The 18,883-nt window shown below is 40.0% G+C and overlaps 1 protein-coding gene across 2 annotated transcripts in view; it reads right to left on the reverse strand.

The window, feature by feature from the left end:
- Positions 1-18,883, reverse strand: part of DST (dystonin) — a 491,592-nt gene that overhangs the window by 406,243 nt on the left and 66,466 nt on the right. For both annotated transcript variants that reach the window (XM_042986591.1, XM_042986590.1), the window contains exon 3: positions 18,407-18,607. In XM_042986591.1, coding sequence (XP_042842525.1) covers positions 18,407-18,607 — 201 coding nt within the window. The remainder of the gene's footprint in view (positions 1-18,406; positions 18,608-18,883) is intronic.

Here is an 18,883-nt window from a genome sequence, read left to right on the forward strand (position 1 = left end):
TTAGGAACTATTTCTAGTTCCCCAAAAGGAGCAGAGCTCTCTCATACTGTTCCTTCAGGACATGCTGCTCCCTCTGCTTGGAAGGCTTTCCCCTATTTCTTCAACAGTGCTTCAATACTCAGCTCAGCACCACACTTCCTCCAGGAAGCCTTCTCTGAACTTCCTATTTTGAAATAAGTGACTCTTTAATATTCTCTTAGAACACCTTCTATCACACTACATGGTAACCATCTGTTTGTCCCCTTCCATAAGACGATAATATCCTTAAAGTCAGAGACCTTATGTTATTCACCTCCATATCTCCAACACATCTAGAACCTTATTCCATACCTAGGTTCTATGTAAGTAATAATAGCAAACAGATATAACATCCACTATCTGCCAAGTACTGTTTTGAGCACCTTAAAAAGATGAATTAGCACAATAACATTATGAAGTTATGACCCCAATTCTATAGTTGAGGAATCTGAGCCACAGTGAAGCTAAATAACTCACAGTACCCAAACGCACTGAGGTAATATGTGCTAAAGCCAGAATTTACTCTCACATAGGCTGCGTGGTTCCAGAATACGCACTCTTAGCCACTCCATCATAATGTTTATATTTGCAGAAAGGTTAAGTCTTAGCCCAAGCAAAATAAATTGGGCCCAACCCATTAATAAACCAGGTGCTCTTATAGCATGTGACATAAAAAGATTTTAATTTCTGTTCCCATGAGAAATAACTTTCAAAAGAGTATCAAGAACAGTTGTTTTGGATGTATAAAATACAATCCAACTTGGTATTCCTTCCCTTTCTTCTATTCCTCTTCAGTCTGATTTCTCACCGTACGACTTTCTCCTATTCCATGATGGCTAAACATAACTATTCAGGAAAAAAAGTAGACCAGAGATTCATTATTAAAAATTTATTGAAATTCCACAATGCCCTAGGGCTAAGGGTTAGAACACAGAGCACAGTCTCTTTCTCCTCGGGGAACATAATTCTTCTCATTATTAAAGTCAAAACACGAGACAGAGCTACTACAAAGAAATTACTTTGGAAAAATAATTTTAGTACGCTTCTAAGAAAGCAGTGCAATTCTATTTTTTGACTTATCTGGCTCTTCAATTAGAGATATTTTAAAACATCAACTAATGAAATACTTCTACAGTGCCTTGTAATAAAAACGCCTCTTACTCAAAGTTATGTATACCTAGGGAAATAAAAAGAACCAGCAAAAATAACTGAGAATATAAAGCAAACACTAAGTAACTGCCAAAAGAATCAGACAATGTTGGGGCGCCTGGGTGGCTCAGTCAGTTAGGTGTCCAACTTCAGCTCAGGTCATGATCTCATGGCTTGTGGGTTCAAGCCCCACATCGGGCTCTATGCTGACAGCTCAGAGCCTGGAGCCTGCTTCACAATTTGTGTCTCCCGCTCTCTCTGACCCTCCCCTGCTCATGCTCTATCTCTCTCAAAAATAAATACACATTAAAAAAAAAAATTTTTTTTAAAAAGAATCAGACAATGTCTGATATCCCATTTACTCATCTTCCCACCCCAGCTCCCACCTTCAAACCACCAGTTTATATGTCTATTACAAAATGAACCATCTAAGTTTTTAGGAGTAGGCCATGGGCCACAGAATTCTAAACTCTCCAACCATACTGTCTTTTACTCCTAAAAAATAGACTCCTAAAAATAGCACAACTCAAAAGGACATCGCCAATCAGATATATTTAATCCAGGTGGTTTTTCTTTATTGGTGAAAATCACAAATTTCTCTAATTTGTCATCAGTGGAAGAAATCAAGTCTGACTATAGTTCACACTTTATTAAATGGGAGACTAATATGCTGTTTCACAGAGACAAAGAAAGAAAGAAAGAAAGAAAGAAAGAAAGAAAGAAAGAAAGAAAGAGAAAGAAAGAAAAAGAAAAAGAGAGAAAGAAAGAGAAAGAGAGAAAAAGAAAGATGGAAAGGAAAAGAAAAAGGAAAGGAAAGGAAAGGAAAGGAGAAAGGAAAGGAAAGGAAACGAAATGAAACGAAATGAAACGAAACAGGACCAAGCAAAAGGATGGAACGTGGTGCCAAGAATCTTGACTAATGACTCTTTAACATCTCTTTAAACTCCAAAGAGCTGAATGAACACATGACGCTCCACTTTAAAGTATATGGTCAGCTTGAATGCTGAATGTTATGACTTTTGCCCTTCTGAACTCCTGGGACAAAGAATCATACTAAATAATGTTTAACCTTCTTGGAATGCAGGAAAGGCTAAAACTGATATGTCACAACTGATTATAATCACAGTCCAAGGGACATGGTTACTCTGATAGCTAAGAAAAAGGAGCTCATTTTCAACACTTATGCTGGGTATTTAAAAATAATTTTTCTGCAAGTGATAAAAATTCATAGCACGAAAGCACATGCCCTATAAGGACCCATCGCTTCTTTTTTTTTTTTTAATTTTTTTTAACGTTTTTATTTATTTTTGAAGGAGAGAGAGAGACAGAGCATGAGCAAGGGAGGAACAGAGAGAGAGGGAGACACAGAATTCAAAGCAGGCTCCAGGCTCCAAGCTGTCAGCACAGAGCCCCACGCGGGGCTCAAACCCACAAACTGTGAGATCATGACCTGAGCCGAAGTCAGACGCTTAACCGACTGAGCCACCCAGGTGCCCCAAGGACCCACTGCTTCTTAAAGATCCATGCCTAGCTGTCCAGTTTCTGCAAAACTGAACAGAGTAATTATTTTTTTGCATTTAGCACAGCAGCTAAAAATTATAATCTTTTCTCAATTATCCATGCCTACTTCTAATAGGGCTAATATATAAGTAAAATTCACAGATAATTCTAAAGCATCCTAATTAAAATAGTTTCAAGCTTTCTTAAGTAAGCTTTAAACAGAACTAGAAATGTGTAAATCATCAGCTTGCCTCTCGATTTAAACAACAGAAAAATAGAAGTATGAGCAGCAAATGAAAGTAAAGAATCTACTTCAGGAAAACCATCTCCTGAACAGAAAGTCACATAATGGAATGCAATGTCAATATTAAAGATTAACTAAAATCGATTAGGCAGTTCAATAGCTTGCATTTCCACCATCATCAAAATTTCATGAGCTCTGTAAGAAGATAGAAGTATAATTTGCTGGAAGAAGGTAATACTGCAAAAGAAGAATTCTGTTTACCAAGAAAAAGTTTTAAGATGAGGTATCACTTTAAGTTTCAGCAAGACAAAGTCAAGCAGTGTTGCCTTTTGAGTCAGTTTTGTTTTAATAATGATTCTATTTTCATATCAATAAATCTATCAAGAATGAAAACAGCAATCTCAGACAAAATCAGTTTTTCGATATTAAAATGAAAGAATATGCCTATATAATTCTTCACCTGTTTTACATTATTTGTTCAAGTTTTAAATAATAGCACACTTTTACACCATTCACCAACATGCTATTATAAAATTTTCTGAGCAAAAAAGCTGACAAATAAGCAACAGTCCTTTGTTAAAAGAAAAAAGAAATAAAAAGCCTCAAAAGATGGCCATAAGAATATTTCCCCCTTCTGTCTTTCTAAAAACCTTCTAATAGTAAATTATCTAAAATTTGGAAATGTTATTAACAAAACTTTAGGCTCACTCTATGGGAAACAAAAGTCACAGGAGAGACATAATAAAGCCAAGTGGTGATGATATAAATTTCACACAAATAAGTGTTTCATTTTTTTTAATGTCTTAAATTTGGTAGTATAAGATACTACCATTTACACATTGTCCACCTTCATCAATACAAGTTTTGGTCAGTGCTGTTGGGATTATATTCCTACATACCTTTCCTCCTCCAACCCATTGGATTCCCAGTGAATCCCAGAGATCTTAATATTTCATTACTATTTTAGTACATCTCTCTAAAAGATATGTACTACTTTTAACAAAACTGTAATACCATTACCAATCTCAAACATTAATAAAAATTTCCTAATACCATCAAATATCTCATTAGTCCCCAATTTTCTCAAGAATTCTTCTTTTACTTGTGGTTTGTTTATCCAAACAAGGCCTATACATTACATTTAGTTGATAGGTCTCTAAAATCTCTTTTAATCTATAGATTGCCCCTCCTGCTTTTTTTTTTTTTTTCCTTACAATTTGTTTCTTGAAGGAATTGGAGTGTTTATCCTAAGGTTTCCCACCATCTGGGTTTTACTAACTGTATCTTCAGCAAATTGTTCAACATATTCCTCTGTCCTCTTTATTTTGTGTAAGTCTTTAATTAGAAATAGTAGTTTGATCTGATGTAGGTTCAATGTTTTTCACAAGAATATTAATCTTAAGGGTTATATAAGGCACCTAATGTGTATTGTTGGGGTTAGCAGTCACTGCTGATCAATGTTTCAGTTCATTATTTCATTAGGGTCTGCAAAATGGTGACACTGGAATTTCATCATGCTTTCTTCCCTCAACAGCTATCTGATTTACCGTATAGAATAATTCTTATAGCCAAGACCAGATAATGCTTGATTCCTTTCCCTTTACCATTTTTCAGAAAAATGACTTGGTTCATTTAGCATTCTCCAAAGGTCATTAATCAGGTGGGGTTTTTTTTTATATCATAAATTCATGGATTCTAAATATACTGATGTGTGTCAATCCACTGTGATCATTATTCTTATTGATCAGGCAGTAGGAACCTCTCCAAGTTTACTCCTGGTCCTTCTGAAAGACCTCAGTAATCTTGGATGCTTCCTTGCTTTCTGATTTGACAGGACGTGCCACTTTCACTCTATATTTCTTGCTCCAAATCTGCATCAGCCATTTCTCCAAGGCTGCTGAGGATGCCCCAACTGGATCCCCTCCACCCAGCCAGTACACTCCCAGCTGCAGCTGGTGCTGACTGCTAATGGCTCACAGCTGCTCCTTCTTCAAAGAACTCCCCTGGGCTAAACTCAGCTTCCTCCCACTTCCACCTGGTGGCCAATGGCCAGTGGCTAACTGAAGTGGGGGACTAAAGGGTCACTTCCAGTTGAGACTAATTCTGGAGTGCAATTTGTGCACCAAATTCTAATACAGGACCAGGCTGTAACTAGTTTCCCGCCAAGCCTTTGTCCTTGCTTATTAGCTTTTGCTCTCTGGCCTGTCCTGCTTTCTTTATTCTCCTCCTGAGACCTGTCCTTCAATAAATCACTTTCACAAGGATGTCCCCTCCTCAGGATCTGCTTGAAAAACCCTACCATTAGTTTGTTTACATAAGAAATGACTTTAGGAAACTATAATATGGCATTACTACTGGATTGGTCGTTGTCTCTAGACCTGTTCCGTGGACAGAGCTAGGAAATACTTTTTTTTAATGAAAAAATTCATTATGAATTCAAACTGATATTTCCAATTCAATTTTAGGATTATAAGGGTTTACTTCTCTGATGTTATTATACCTGCATCTCTTCCCTCTCCCACTGAACAACATCAACATAGCTATTTGCTAAATAAAGCTTCTCAAGTTTTTTGATACAGAACATCAATCAATCATGAAAGAATACAATCTTTGAAATTAATATCAGGTTTACATTGTTTTAGATCAATATTGCTTATTCTAATATGTTTTAATTCATATGCAAATGATCATACAGTAGCCTTTAAAACCTCAACTAAGAATTTACATTCTAAGTAGTTTCTCTTTTTTTAAGAGTAATGATACCAACTGTCATTTCACTTATATGAAATATGTCTTGCCACCTGATACTCAATCCACAGTCATGCCCACACTGTGCCTACAAGGACATATCCTCCCATTAGCAATTAAGTCCTTTTCCGAGCATTTGCTACTTATGATTACCACTTATTTACCTTTTGTCTCTCCTACTTTGTGATAATTTTATTTAAAATAAGCTAAATGTATATCTCCTCTGATGTTCCTACCATTCAAGTCCTTATTCCATTAACTTTTATTGTAATTCTTCTGCCTCTTTGCCTGCAGTTGCTGTTTAAACTCAATTTCTTTTTTTTTTTTTAATGTTTGTTTATTTTTGAGAGAGAGGGAGACAGAGTATAAGGGGGAGAGGGGGCGGAGAGAGAGACAGGGAGACACAGAATCCAAAGCAGGCTCCAGGATCTGAGCTGTCAGCACATCGCCCGACATGGGGTTTGAACTGAGCCAAAGTCGGATGCTTAATTGACTGAGCCACCCAGGCGCCCCTAAACTAAATTTCTTTTTTAATTGTAGTAAAACACACCACACAAGAAATTTTTCATCTTAACCTTTTTTAGTGTACAGTTCAGTAGTTTTAGGTACATTCACACTGTGGTGCAACCATCAACACCATCCACCTCCAGAAATCTTTTCATCTTGCAAAACTAGAACTCTGTACTGATTAAACAACTCCCCATTCTCTCTTCCCTTCAGCCCCTGGCAATCGCCATTCTACTTTCCATCACTATGATTTCACTACTCTAGGTACTTCATAGAAGTATAATCATACAGTATGGATTCTTTTTTCTGACTGGCTTTTTTCATATAGTATAATGCCTGCAAGGTTCATCTATATTGCAGCATATGTCAGAATTTCCTTCCTTTTGAAGGCTAATATTCCATTGTACAGTTGATCCTTGAACAACACAGGAGTTAGGGGCACCAACCTCCCACGCAATCAAAATTCATGTATAACTTTTGACTCCCCAAAAACTTAACTACTAATAACCAATTGTTGACCAGAAACCTTACCAATAAGAAACAGTTGGTTAACATATATTTTATATGTTGTACCTACCATATAAGGTATTCTTACAATAATACCTAACTTTTCTTATTTTTTTTCAGTATTTCTAGGCTATAGGTTTGTCTGCAAATTTTTTTCAGATTGTCAAAAACCACCAAAAAAATTCCCCGTGTATTTATTGAAAATAATCCACATATAAGAAGACCTGTGCAGTTCAAACCCGTGTTGTTCAAGGGTCAGCTGTACATATATATCACATTGTTAATTTATTCATATGTCAATGGACACTTGGGTTGCTTCCACCTTTTCACTAGTATAAATAATGCGACCATGAACATGGGTATAAACGTATCTCTTTGAGACTCTACTTTCAATTCTTTTGGTTATATATCCAGAAGTGGGATTGCTGGATCCTATGGTAATTCTATTTTAAATTTTTTGAGGAACTGCCATACTGTTCTCCATAGTAGCTGCACCATTTTACATTTCCAGTAACAATGCACAAGAATATTTCAACCTAATTTTTAACACCAGATTAAATTATGTATCTAATCTTCATTCATCGTAGTGACACTGAGCTGCACACAGTGGAGGTCAATGCTGATAAGTCAGTGATATTCCCTAGCATCAGAGTCAATTACCTACATTACCATATGATAGTTGAGCAGGATGTGTGAAGGCTGAGGCACGAACTAGGTACTATTAGTCTAAGGCAGACCTGCCAATGCATTGGTGCCCTAGGATAGCCGGTACAGACAATGCAGACTGAGCAGGCTCTCAAAGATATATAACTAATACGCCCTAGGAGTGAATCAGGTAGAGAAAATGATTAATTCCTACAATCTACTGGAATCTATAGTCTTGTCCCTGAAATTTCTCACCTAATTCCTCAGGTGTTATCTGAGTTAGAGCTCACCCAAACAGATTACCGGGATAAGAGACATCTGCTTCTATTTAGACCTATGACTTTGGGTCAGTCCATTACTCTTTGAGGCTCGGTTTTGTCAGATTCGGTTAACAACATATTCCCTACTCAATGCATAAATTGGTTGTTCAGATTAAATGAGCTAATGAATATGAACATGCTTTTAAAAAATATGAAGTACTACTTACCTACAAAGTGCTACTGCAAAACAATAATTTTCCAGAAACATTACTTTCATTTCCAGAACTGACCTCTCTTTTCCCAAGGCACAAACTAAGCTCTCTTTGCTTATGTTCAATTTCTATAGTTTGATTTTCCTGAACCACACTTATCACTTCACACCCAGGGGCGTGGTGAGGAGGGGGGCACACTACTGAGAGAAATCAAACAGATCCTTGTAACTCACCAGGAGATGGTCTGGAGGAGTGCAATGAAAGTGATATGTAGAAAAGTTGAGAAAAAGAGAAAAGGTCCAGAGAGATGTAACCATGAGCCTAGAAAACAAACAGCTTTTTGATTCCAAGTACATTAAGTTGTTACTTTAGAGGTATCTAACAATGGAAGATCTTACCATTCAAAGGACTAGAGCAAAGGAGAATCTTGCATTAGGAGAACCTTCGAATCAGCTAAGCTCTAAGATCTCCTCAAAACATTTTGATTTCACAAGGGCTGATAGTAACACAGTAGCAGGTGGGCCTAGCTTCACTCTCTTTACAAACAATACAAACAGGGAAGGATCTTCTATTGTAACCCATGGGATTGAGGACAAAGATCAAGGAGTCACCTCAGGCAAAGAGGGCTTTTAAATGCCAAAGGAAGCTACTGGAGTGTGTCCTTTAAAATAAAGGAATTTATCCCCACTCACATTCCCAGCACAATTTAAAGATTGTTCTGGTTAGAAGTAATAAACTAGACCATCTTTGAAGGGGCTTTCTTTTCAGTCCTTTGATCCACAGCTCTTCATGAAAACTTGCAAAGTTTAAGTCGCTAACAGAGACTATCTAACACTTGAGTTTTCTTCAAATGTCCTTTGCTTGAGCTTAAAGAATTAAACAGATGACCCAGAGTACAAGAAAGATTTAAATGGAATGGCAACAGGCCTTGATGTCGTCAAAATGCTGACCTAGGAAAGAATCATGAGTTAGAAAGATACACTTATTCTTCTCCAAGCAAAGCGCATGAATCCCTTCACCAAGTTAATCTTGGTTTCATGAATTGTTTGAGAAATTAAACTCTACCTGTATGAGCACTGTTCATTCAACATAGTCCACCTACCTGGCATGCTTCTGTGCGCTAATTATTCTTTCACCTATTGTTAGTAAATTTATAGTACATAAAATCTTTTGTAAGATACCATAAGGGAGGCATAGCAATATATAGCAGACTCAGTAAGTTGCATGGGCATAATTCAAAAAATCCTTTTCAGGCAGTTAGCAAAAGAAATTTGACTTTATTAATTCAATTCACTCTCTAGAACTCCAAAGAGAAAAAGAAAACAAACATTTCCTTTAGAAGCTTCATACTTGCCAATTAATTAAGGCAAAGTAAGGTATAAGCTGTATAGTCAAGCCTTCCACAGAAAGGGAAGTGTCCTGAGGTTATGCAAATAAAGCTGCCTGGTCCCACATATTTGAAAAGGAAAAGGAAGACCATTTAATAATTTAAGCAGGAAAGGAACAGGGAAACATCCTACTATATTTTCAGTGAGATCAAGGATGTGTGGTTAATCTTTTCCACACTGCAGCAAGCTCCCAACTACAAAGATGACCTGAAATCCTGTTAACACTATTTTTTTTTTTAAATGAAAACTATGCAATGTTCCAAAATATTTTGCAGCCTTACAATAACCTGAACTGCAATCAGAAAAGCAGAAAATTTCCCCAAGGCTGGAAACCAGAATCCAACAACAGAAGGCTGAAGTCAAGGAAGCAGTTTAGTAGGAGAAAGAACAGGAAAGAATAATCAGTAGGTTTGGGAAATCCTTTTCTGCTACCTTCTCTAGTTTCTACCTGAGTTGCCTTTTCTTAGCCAAAAATGAATATGCTTAAATGAAATTCAAGGGCCCTAAACCCATCTCTCCTTAAGGTATCTGTATTTCTTATGTGTGTGTATATATTACAAAGATTCACTTTTCTGTGTCACTGAAAATAACACTTGTATTCAGATGTGTGTACTTTTTTTTATCTCCTACCTCCCATCTCTGGCAACTACCAATCTGTTCTCTGTATCTGTATTTATTCATTTTTTTAAGTACTTTTTTAAATGTTTTTTAATTTATTTTGAGACACAGAATGTAGCACATGCCTGCGCACAAGCAGGGGAGGAGCAGAGAGAGAGAGAGAGGGAGAGAGAGAATCCCAAGCAGGCTCCCTGCTACCAGTGAGGAGCCCAATATGGGGCTTGTGAGATCATGAGCTGAGCCCAAATCAAAAGTCAGATGCTTAGACACTTAACTGACTAAGCCACCCAGGTGCCCCCTTTTTAAATTTTTTTTTTTTATTTAAGTAATCTCTACACCCCATCTGGGACTCAAGCTCACAACCCCAAGATCAAGAATCACATGCTCTCCCAACTGAGTCAGCCAGGCGCCCCTACATCTATTTCTGAGGAAGAGTTAGAAGTTATAAATGAACCTTAGTCCTCTTCCCAACCTCTCAATACTGGAGAACCCCAAGGCTCAGTCCTCAAGTCTCCTCTCCATCAACATTCACTTTTTGGGTCATCCCATCCAGTCTCATGAATTTGGTAACGTTTCTGTACTCATGACCCCCAATCCAGGCTCAGGTTTTCCATGAAATTCAGACACTAGGATATCTAATAGATATTTTCTAACTTAACATATCCAAATCAGAAATTTGATTTCCACCCATCAGCCCAAACCTGCTTCTTCTTCAGTGATCACCATTTCAGAAACCCAGACCACCAATTGTCTGCGCTAAGCCCACCTGCCCTCTAACTCCTGAGCCAAAATTATTATCATAGGACAATACAGGAGTCAGTAGGCAGAAAGGGAAAGATTAGGGCCTGAGGTCCCCAGGTGGGGAAAAACACCTATTTTTGAAAAATGCTGGGAGTGTCTGACCACAGCAAGACCTCTCAGGCATAAGGTTCCTCTTAATAATGTAACAGACCTCTCCTACTCCCCCTCAGGTTTCACCTCTGGAATTTGACACAAGACGTTAAGAATGGCCATAGAACACCCCTCATACACTGGAAACGAGCCAATCAGGAATGGACAACCCAGCACCTCAAGCTATCCAGCCAATAAGGATAGAACCTGAGAAGGAACAGGGAGGAAGGCAAGAAGAGGGAGGGCTCACCAGCACCGTATAAAACAAGGACCCTTGCCTAGAGTCCTCCGGCATTCACTTTTGAATGTCCCCTCTCTGAAAGAAAGCGTTCCTACTATTCTTCTTTCGTAATCTTATATTCTTAGAAACTTTTGCCCTGCTGCTCATTTTGTGTCCACCTCTTCATTCTTCAAAGTGGCGAGACAACGAATCCCGGGCATTGTGGTAAAAAAAATCCTGCAATATTATCAGGCTCAATAATTCAGTTACTTGCCGCGCAAGCCTCATGGGCCAAAGTTTTGCCAGCAGGGGGAGCAAACTACAGCTTGGGCTGGGACCTGGGAACACCAGCAATTTTTAATCAGATATTCTTGCACCTCCGGGAGAAAGTCTCAGAAATTTTAAGTCACAAGGAAATGGAGGCGATGTTGTTGTAGTGTACGAAAAATGAGAAGCAGCGAAATGTAACAAGAATGGACTCAGTGTGCCTGGTTATTTGCAAGTGCTCTAAAATTTTCATTTCCCCTCATCCCACCCCCAACACAAACACATAAATACCTCCTGGGGCTGAATGTTGTTATACATTAACGGGTTCCTATGAGAGGGCAAGAGGCAGAAAGACTCTTACTACTCCCTACCACAAAAAGGGAGATTCAATAAAATGCATGGCGAAAATGAGGTTTGGAGTTTATCTACGGTTTTTGATACCATTTCCACCACCTGTGCAGGTAGGAAAACTGAGACTCAAAGTGATTAAAATACATGAGGAGGGTTCCTTAGGATAAACATCTAGCACTAAAAATATGATCATGTGAATTTCTCCCTTGTCCAGTCAGGGTGTTTAGGCTTAAATCTTATTTCTGTTATCTACCAGTTGTGTGACCTTGATAAGTTTCCCCTTCTGGAAAGTGAGCACCTACTCCAGAGAACAGCTGGGAAGATTAAGGGAGAAAAAACGGAAACACAGGAGAACAATGCCCACTGTTGCCCACGTGGTAGTTAAGTGTGCACTCATGGTAAACGTGCCATAAATGTGAGAGCTCTTGCTATTGTGTGTTATCACGATGAAAAGGAGGTTTAAAACTCTAGGATTCCAACACAAAAGTTTTCTAATGTCAAAATACTAAAGGACAAATGGAGATCTGGTGCTAAGTATCTTTTCTGCTCCAAAGTGGTGGAAAATTCCTAAGTATTCCAGTGACATGTCTTTAACATAAGCCCCAAGACATATTTAACTAAGAGAAAAATCTGGATAAATTTTTACCTAACTCACTCTTAGAAACATTCCAAAGGTGTGAAATAAAATGCACATATATTATTAATTAAGTTTATATTAGTGATCTCTATTACAAATTCATATAGGCACATTTGAGTATAAATTATAGATTCAGAGGGGCACCTGGGAGGCTCAATCGGTTAGGTGTCCAACTTCGGCTCACGTCGTAGTCTCAGTTTATGAGTTCGAGCCCTGCGTCGGGCTCTGTGCTGACAGCTCAGAGCCTGGAGCCTGCTTCAGATTCTGTGTCTCCCTCTCTCTCTGTCCCTCCCCTGCTTTTACTGTGTCCATCTCTCTCAAAAATAAACATTTAAAAAAAATTTTTTTAATTATAGAATCAGAAAAATAGGTTAGAGAAGCCAAGGATACAAAAGTATAATGCATTCTATGTGGCCTGTGGCCTACTTCATCAAGGGGCTGGTCCCAATGCAGGTTGGCTGAAACTGTACTGTCACATTTTCTGATCCATCTCCTTTGATGTGGGAATCAAAGGCAAAAGAAAAACTTTCCTTACAACTTTTAAATTTCCTTACAACTTACAGCCCATTGATGAGTCCTTGAGACAGGCAAAGTGACCTTCCTTTAAGAACTCAAGTGCCTCGATGTTAATACTTTGCTAAGGGCAAAAGGCAATCTTAGCTTAATATTATCCTAACCTCCAGGATCCTGTAAGTCTCCTTTAATATATAAAAATACCTTTGGAAACTTTCTTTATCTCAAACCTCCAAGATATATGTTAGCAATCATCCTCTAAGCATATGGCCCACTGATATACATCTGAAGGGTCTCTTGATTGAGGTTTTACTAGACAGTAATAAATGATCCACCTCTTCCTAACAATAGCTAGCCCCCTCAAGGTCCTGGAAACCTTGCTTCCAAAATTCCTAAGAGACTTATGCTATCCCTAACCCCCTCCCAACTTGAAAGTATATAATCAATTGCTCCTCACAACCCCAGTGCAGTTCTTTCTGCCCATCTGCCCACGGGTCCTGTCCCCATGCTTTAATAAAACCATCTCTTTGCACCAAAGACGTCTCAAGAATTCTTTCTTTACCATTTGCTCTGAACCCCAATATTTCCACATCATCCTTCACCGCCACATCCTATTTCAGGCTTTCTCACTGTTAGGGCTGTTTATTATTCAGATGGCTACTAGAAATGCCTAGAGTGCTTCATATAAAGTCATTGAAATGATCCTGAATCACCACAGCTGATTTATTTTTATTCCATCTCCAAGACACAATCAGAGTTGACTTGATGGCAACCCATGACTTTCTCCAAATGTGTAAGCTAGAAAAGGCACAGGCTTTGGGCACATGTTGAATAGGGTGGCTCTAGCAAGAACTACTGACTACACCTATAACCAAATCCAGAAGAGGGCACAAGGCCTTAGCTCAAGTCCACATATGGTAGTAAAAATATGGACATGTCAGCAGAGGCCCTAAGTTTCCAGAAGGTTGAACAGGAATCATGTGACATAAGATACCAACAGCCTCCTCACCAACTCTGACAATTTCCAATCTCTAAAACGACCCTAGAGAGGTACCTGGGTGGCTCAGACAGTTAAGTGTCCAACTCTTGATTTTGGCTCAGGTCATGATCTCATAGTTCGTGGGTTTGAGCCCCATGTTGGGCTCTGCACTGACAGTGAGGAGTCTGCTTGGGATTCTCTCTCTCCCTCTCTGCCCCCCCTGGCTTGTGCATACTCTCTCTCAAAATAAATAAACATTAAAAAAATTTTAAAAATGAAGCTACCCTAGGAGCTGCAGATAGAAGGGGGAGGTGAGCTTTACTTGCCCCCAAAGAACCCTCTCCAGAATTTTTTTTTTTTTTGCCCTAAACAACCAAGTAGCTTCCACTGCTATTTCCTGCCTCTCATCTCTCTCCCTTCCAATTCCTTCTGAAGAAGTGAGAGTCAAGGTCATCATCTGATTCCCCAGAAGCAGTGATCACCAGATGCCAGCATAGCATCACCTGTTAGACCCAAGTTCAGGCCCTAATTATACCTACAGTACTACAGTACTTACCTGACCCCTGCCCTGCTCCCCACGGACTCACCCTGCTTATGTTTAATCTTCCTAAAATTGTGCTTTAATCATACCTCTTCTAGTTAGACCTCCACAAGCACAAAAAATGGAGTTTAAACACAGTGGCTATCTAGAATGTTCTGGCCCCAGCCTCTTTTCCAGCTCTACCTTATACTTCTCTCATATAAATCCCCAAATCCAGTCCAACGGTTCTCAGTACTTTTACTAATTCCACTTATCATACCTAACTTCTGCTGCTTAGTCAATTCCTGCCAATATTTTATTTTGTTTAATGTTTATTTTTGAGAGAGAGAGAGAAAGAGACAAAGCACAAGTAGGGGAGGGGTAGAGAAAGGGAGAGAGACACAGAATCTGAAGCAGGCTCTAGGCTCTGAGATGTCAGCGCAGAGCCTGACACAGAGCTCGAACTCACAAACCGTGAGATCATGACCTGAGCCGAAGTCAGATGCTTAACCGAATGAACCACCCAGGGACCCTGCCAATATTTTAAAGCCCAATCTGTGAAACAGTTATCCCATGACCACCCTAGGCGGGGTGTGGACGCTCTCTGTTCTCTGAATTCCTCTATTGCATAAGCTATATGTCATATATAAATATCACTCATTCATGTATTCATTAAAATGCATTCAGATGCCATTCTCCAGGAGATATTGTAGACAGATGACATAGCCCCCAAATAAGTCAAGGTGTAGGAAAGGAAAGGAAGAGAAGACATTACCAATTTTTGTTTATTCTAAGCAGGTCATTGTGCCATGTATTTCCATGTGTCAGTTCGGTTCATCCTCACAACTCACTGAGGTAGCTACACTTTACAATAAGAAATCTGAGTCTCACAGAGTTAAACAACCTGGCAAAGATTACCTGATACGCTTTTTGGTTTTTGTTTTTATTTTCCACTGTCCCTGACCCCTCTCAGACTCTCTGCCCACGTCTCCCTTGCTCTCTCCTTGGGATGATGATCTCTGTACTTCAAATCATCCAAGCCCCTTTGCCCTCTGGCTTCTAGTTAGGGTAGGTCAATGGAAACCTATAACCTATATACACTCGCCCTGCTCCCTTCCTGACTCACTGAATTCTGGCTGTGGCTTCACTCCTCCATCCCAGTTCCTATGAAAGGTTCTTTCATGGCCCCAGCAATTCTTACCAGGATGCAGGAAGACCAGTGCCATCTGCCACCTCTTCAGGCTAGGAATACTAGGTAGGCAGGCTCCACCGGAAGGTTAGTGACGCACCTTAGCCCTGCCCACACCTCTGTAAACAGTCCTTTCATTAAATTCTCTTCAGTTAAATTATCTTACGTGCTACCTGTTTCCTGCCAGGTACACAGAAAAGAACTTGAACCCATGTCCCTCTTACTACAGAGGCTGACTTTTTCTTTTAAGATTTTTATTTTTAAGTAATTTCTACACCCAGTGTGAGGCTCAAACTCACAACCCCGAGATCAAGAGTCACATGCTCCACTGACTGAGCCAGCCAGGTGCCCCATGCCTGCCTTTTTCACTTAGATAATTGCTATGCAGGAGATCTGTACAAAATGCTGAGGATCAAAACAAAAGGTATCTCACTGTGATAGGAAGGACCGGAAAAGCCTTTTCTGAACAAGTTGCTTGATCATGGGTCAGTCTTAAGAGGTGAATTGTAATTCACCAGGCAAACAAAGAGGGAAGACAGGCATTCAAGGACAAAATGGATGCCAATTTCAAAGTCACAGAGCTGGGGCACCCAGGTGGCTCAGTCAGTTAAACATCCGACTTCAGCTCAGGTCAAGATCTCAGGGTTCGTGAGTTCAAGTCCCACATCAGGCTCCATGCTGAGAGCTCAGAGCCTAGAGTCTACTTTGGATTCTATGTCTCCCTCTCTCTGCCCCTCCCCTGTTTGCACTCTGTCTCTCTGTCTCTCTCTCTCTGTCTCAAAAATAAATAAATATTTAAAAAAAAAAAGTCACAGAGGAATATGTCTTATTACCCAAGGCAGTTATGTACAGTGCTCATGAGAGAATAATGGTGGTTGAGGGTTTCAAAACTGTGATGATACTCACTTACCCAACCTGAACCTGACATCTGAGATTAGAAGCAACAAAGAATTCACTATATTCCGGTCAAGAGAATCAATGTGCCTATTTCCTACCTTCAACAGATCCCCATCACAAAGATAAACCCAACTGTTTAGCATAATATACAATCCCTTGATGATCTGGCCCTGCCTGACCCAACCAGTCTCATCCACCAGCACCACCTCCAGCTGTTCCCTGAGGACGCCACACCTTGTCACACCTCTGTGCTTTTGTACATGTGCTTCTCATCAGAGATACAAACTCCTCTGTCAGGATTCATCTCAGGTGTCTGCTTCTCTGTAAATATTGCCGGCCCTCCAAGATGCTCAACATGCTTCCATGGTACCTTGTCCTTAACTCTACAATAGCATTTTCCTAACACAGACATGCATCATATTTACTTGCTTGCATGCTGGCCATGGAGTCAGCTGTGCGTTCCTAGAGGCCATGTACTATAGCAAGGTGGCAGACTGCAGAGGTAAGTGCTTGGGTTCTAGAAGTGGGCTGCCTAGATCCAAATCCTAGACTCTGCTGCAAACAGCTAGGTAAATGTAGACATGTTATTTATCCTCTTTGAGCCACAGTTTCATTACCCATAATATGCAAATAATAACAACATCTACTTGATAGGGCTGTCAAGTGAGTCCTATTATACAGTAAGCCCTCAATAACTTAGTTATTCAGGGCACCCAGGTGGCTCAGTCGGTCAAGCATCCTACTTAGGCTCAGGTCATGAACTTGTGGTTCATGAGTTTGAGCCTTGCAATGCACCGGGCTCTGTGCTGTCAGCGTGGGGCCCGTTTCAGATCCTGTCTCCCTCTCTTGCCCCTCCCCTGCTCACTCTCTCTCTCTCTCTCTCTCTCTCTCAGAAATAAATAAACATTAAAAAAAAATAACTGTTATTCAAATAACTATTTATTTGAATAAATATATAACTGTGTATCCCTTATTTCCAAGCTTATGTTTGTTGAGAGTGAATAAATCTTCCTACCACTTCATATTAGATACCACATAGATACCTAATAGCTTGTTTCACTAAATCATGAAAAGAAGACTCTCATTTCTAAATATGTGCTTATTTTACAATTGTTTAAAGACAAACAGGACCTTTTCTGTGAAGGAACTTAGCTTCTTGCCATCATTGTTGGCCTGCTCACTGAGTCAGACATTCTCCCGGCCTTCTAGCAATCTCCGCATGTGCCACGATGTAGTTACCTCCACAGAAGGGCAGTTCCACTTTAATAATGTACAAAAACTTATTAACAAGTCAAATCTTGATGGTTCCCCTAGGTTGGCATAAAGAACGACAAAAATAGGCTCCCCCCAACATAAAAGCGAACCACAGGGAAACTTCTTCTAAATGCTAAAGCAATGTAAAACTATTGCAGTTATGAAATATTTTTTACAAAGTTTTCATGTGGCATTTCTAAGCCCCAAATCCTTGACTGCCACAGCCTTGGTCAAAAGTCCACGTGTGAGAACCTGAACCAAGAAAAAATATCAGCGCACATAGAACAATGGGGTCAACAGGTGGAGACCGGCTCCCAGGTGAGGGCTTTTCCCAGATAAGGTAGCACTGCAGCCAACAGAGATGCAGAGAACTTAGTTAGAAGAGGACAACGCTGCCTGCTGCCGTGGACCCAAACGAAGGCCAAATCAGAGAAGGCTAGCACCCTTACCATCACTCTGGCTGACTGCAGAGAGCAGCACAGGCCTGAGTGGCCCCAAGCCTCCTCCTGGAGAGGAGCCCCACCTTTCCCTGCACTGCTTCTCCTTTGCTGATACTAGGTTGGCTGCTGCCCCTCTTCACCAACTCCGACCCTGTCATTATTGCACCTCAGCCTGTTGACTCTGTGGTGCCTGCTCTAAATCTAGACCCTGGCTCTAATGGGGCTCAATATCCACCAGTTTTTAAATCACTCCATCTGCAGTGATCAACTCTGGCCTCTTTGACAACTCTCTGGCCCAGTGCTTTCTGTGAAATCACACTCCCTGGAATTCATATGGGTTCACAGCACTTGCTGAGGATGACAAGACAGTACCCTGATTAGTTAATCTGGCAATTTTCTCAAAGAACAACCATGCCATGTATTTAATAATCTTGTAAAAGTTCTCTACTTACAGGCCTTCGGGTTGAAGCACCTTGAACGGAGTGATAGAATTCTGGCTGGACTCGGCTATTTTTCTTGATTCTTCGTTTCCTCACTGAAATTTCTTGCTCACTCTGATGGTGAACTTCCACCACAGGTTTGGCCTCTTCCAGGCGAGCAGCTGCGGCCGCAGCAGCGCGTCTTCTAAGATGCCGAGGGCTTGCTCTGAATCCCTGTGGCAGAAAACAAACCCAAACAAATCCAGATTTGTATTGAGTTAGTTTGGTGATCCTCTGGGGCTAGTTACACAAAGGGCTCCAAAAGTCACCAAGCTCAAGGAGGTCATTTACATTCCCAAAGGGAGTATATATGTAGAAGGAGGCTCAACCTGCAACGTTGTGTATTCTGTCAAGCACCTCAGGGTCTCAGGGCCCAGAGTTACTCTATGTTAAGAAATGCTTTTAGGGGCAAGTGGGTGGCTCAGTCAGTTAAGCATCTGACTCTTGATT

This window comes from Panthera tigris, chromosome B2, assembly GCF_018350195.1.
Source record: "Panthera tigris isolate Pti1 chromosome B2, P.tigris_Pti1_mat1.1, whole genome shotgun sequence".
Classification (NCBI taxonomy): domain Eukaryota; kingdom Metazoa; phylum Chordata; class Mammalia; order Carnivora; family Felidae; genus Panthera; species Panthera tigris.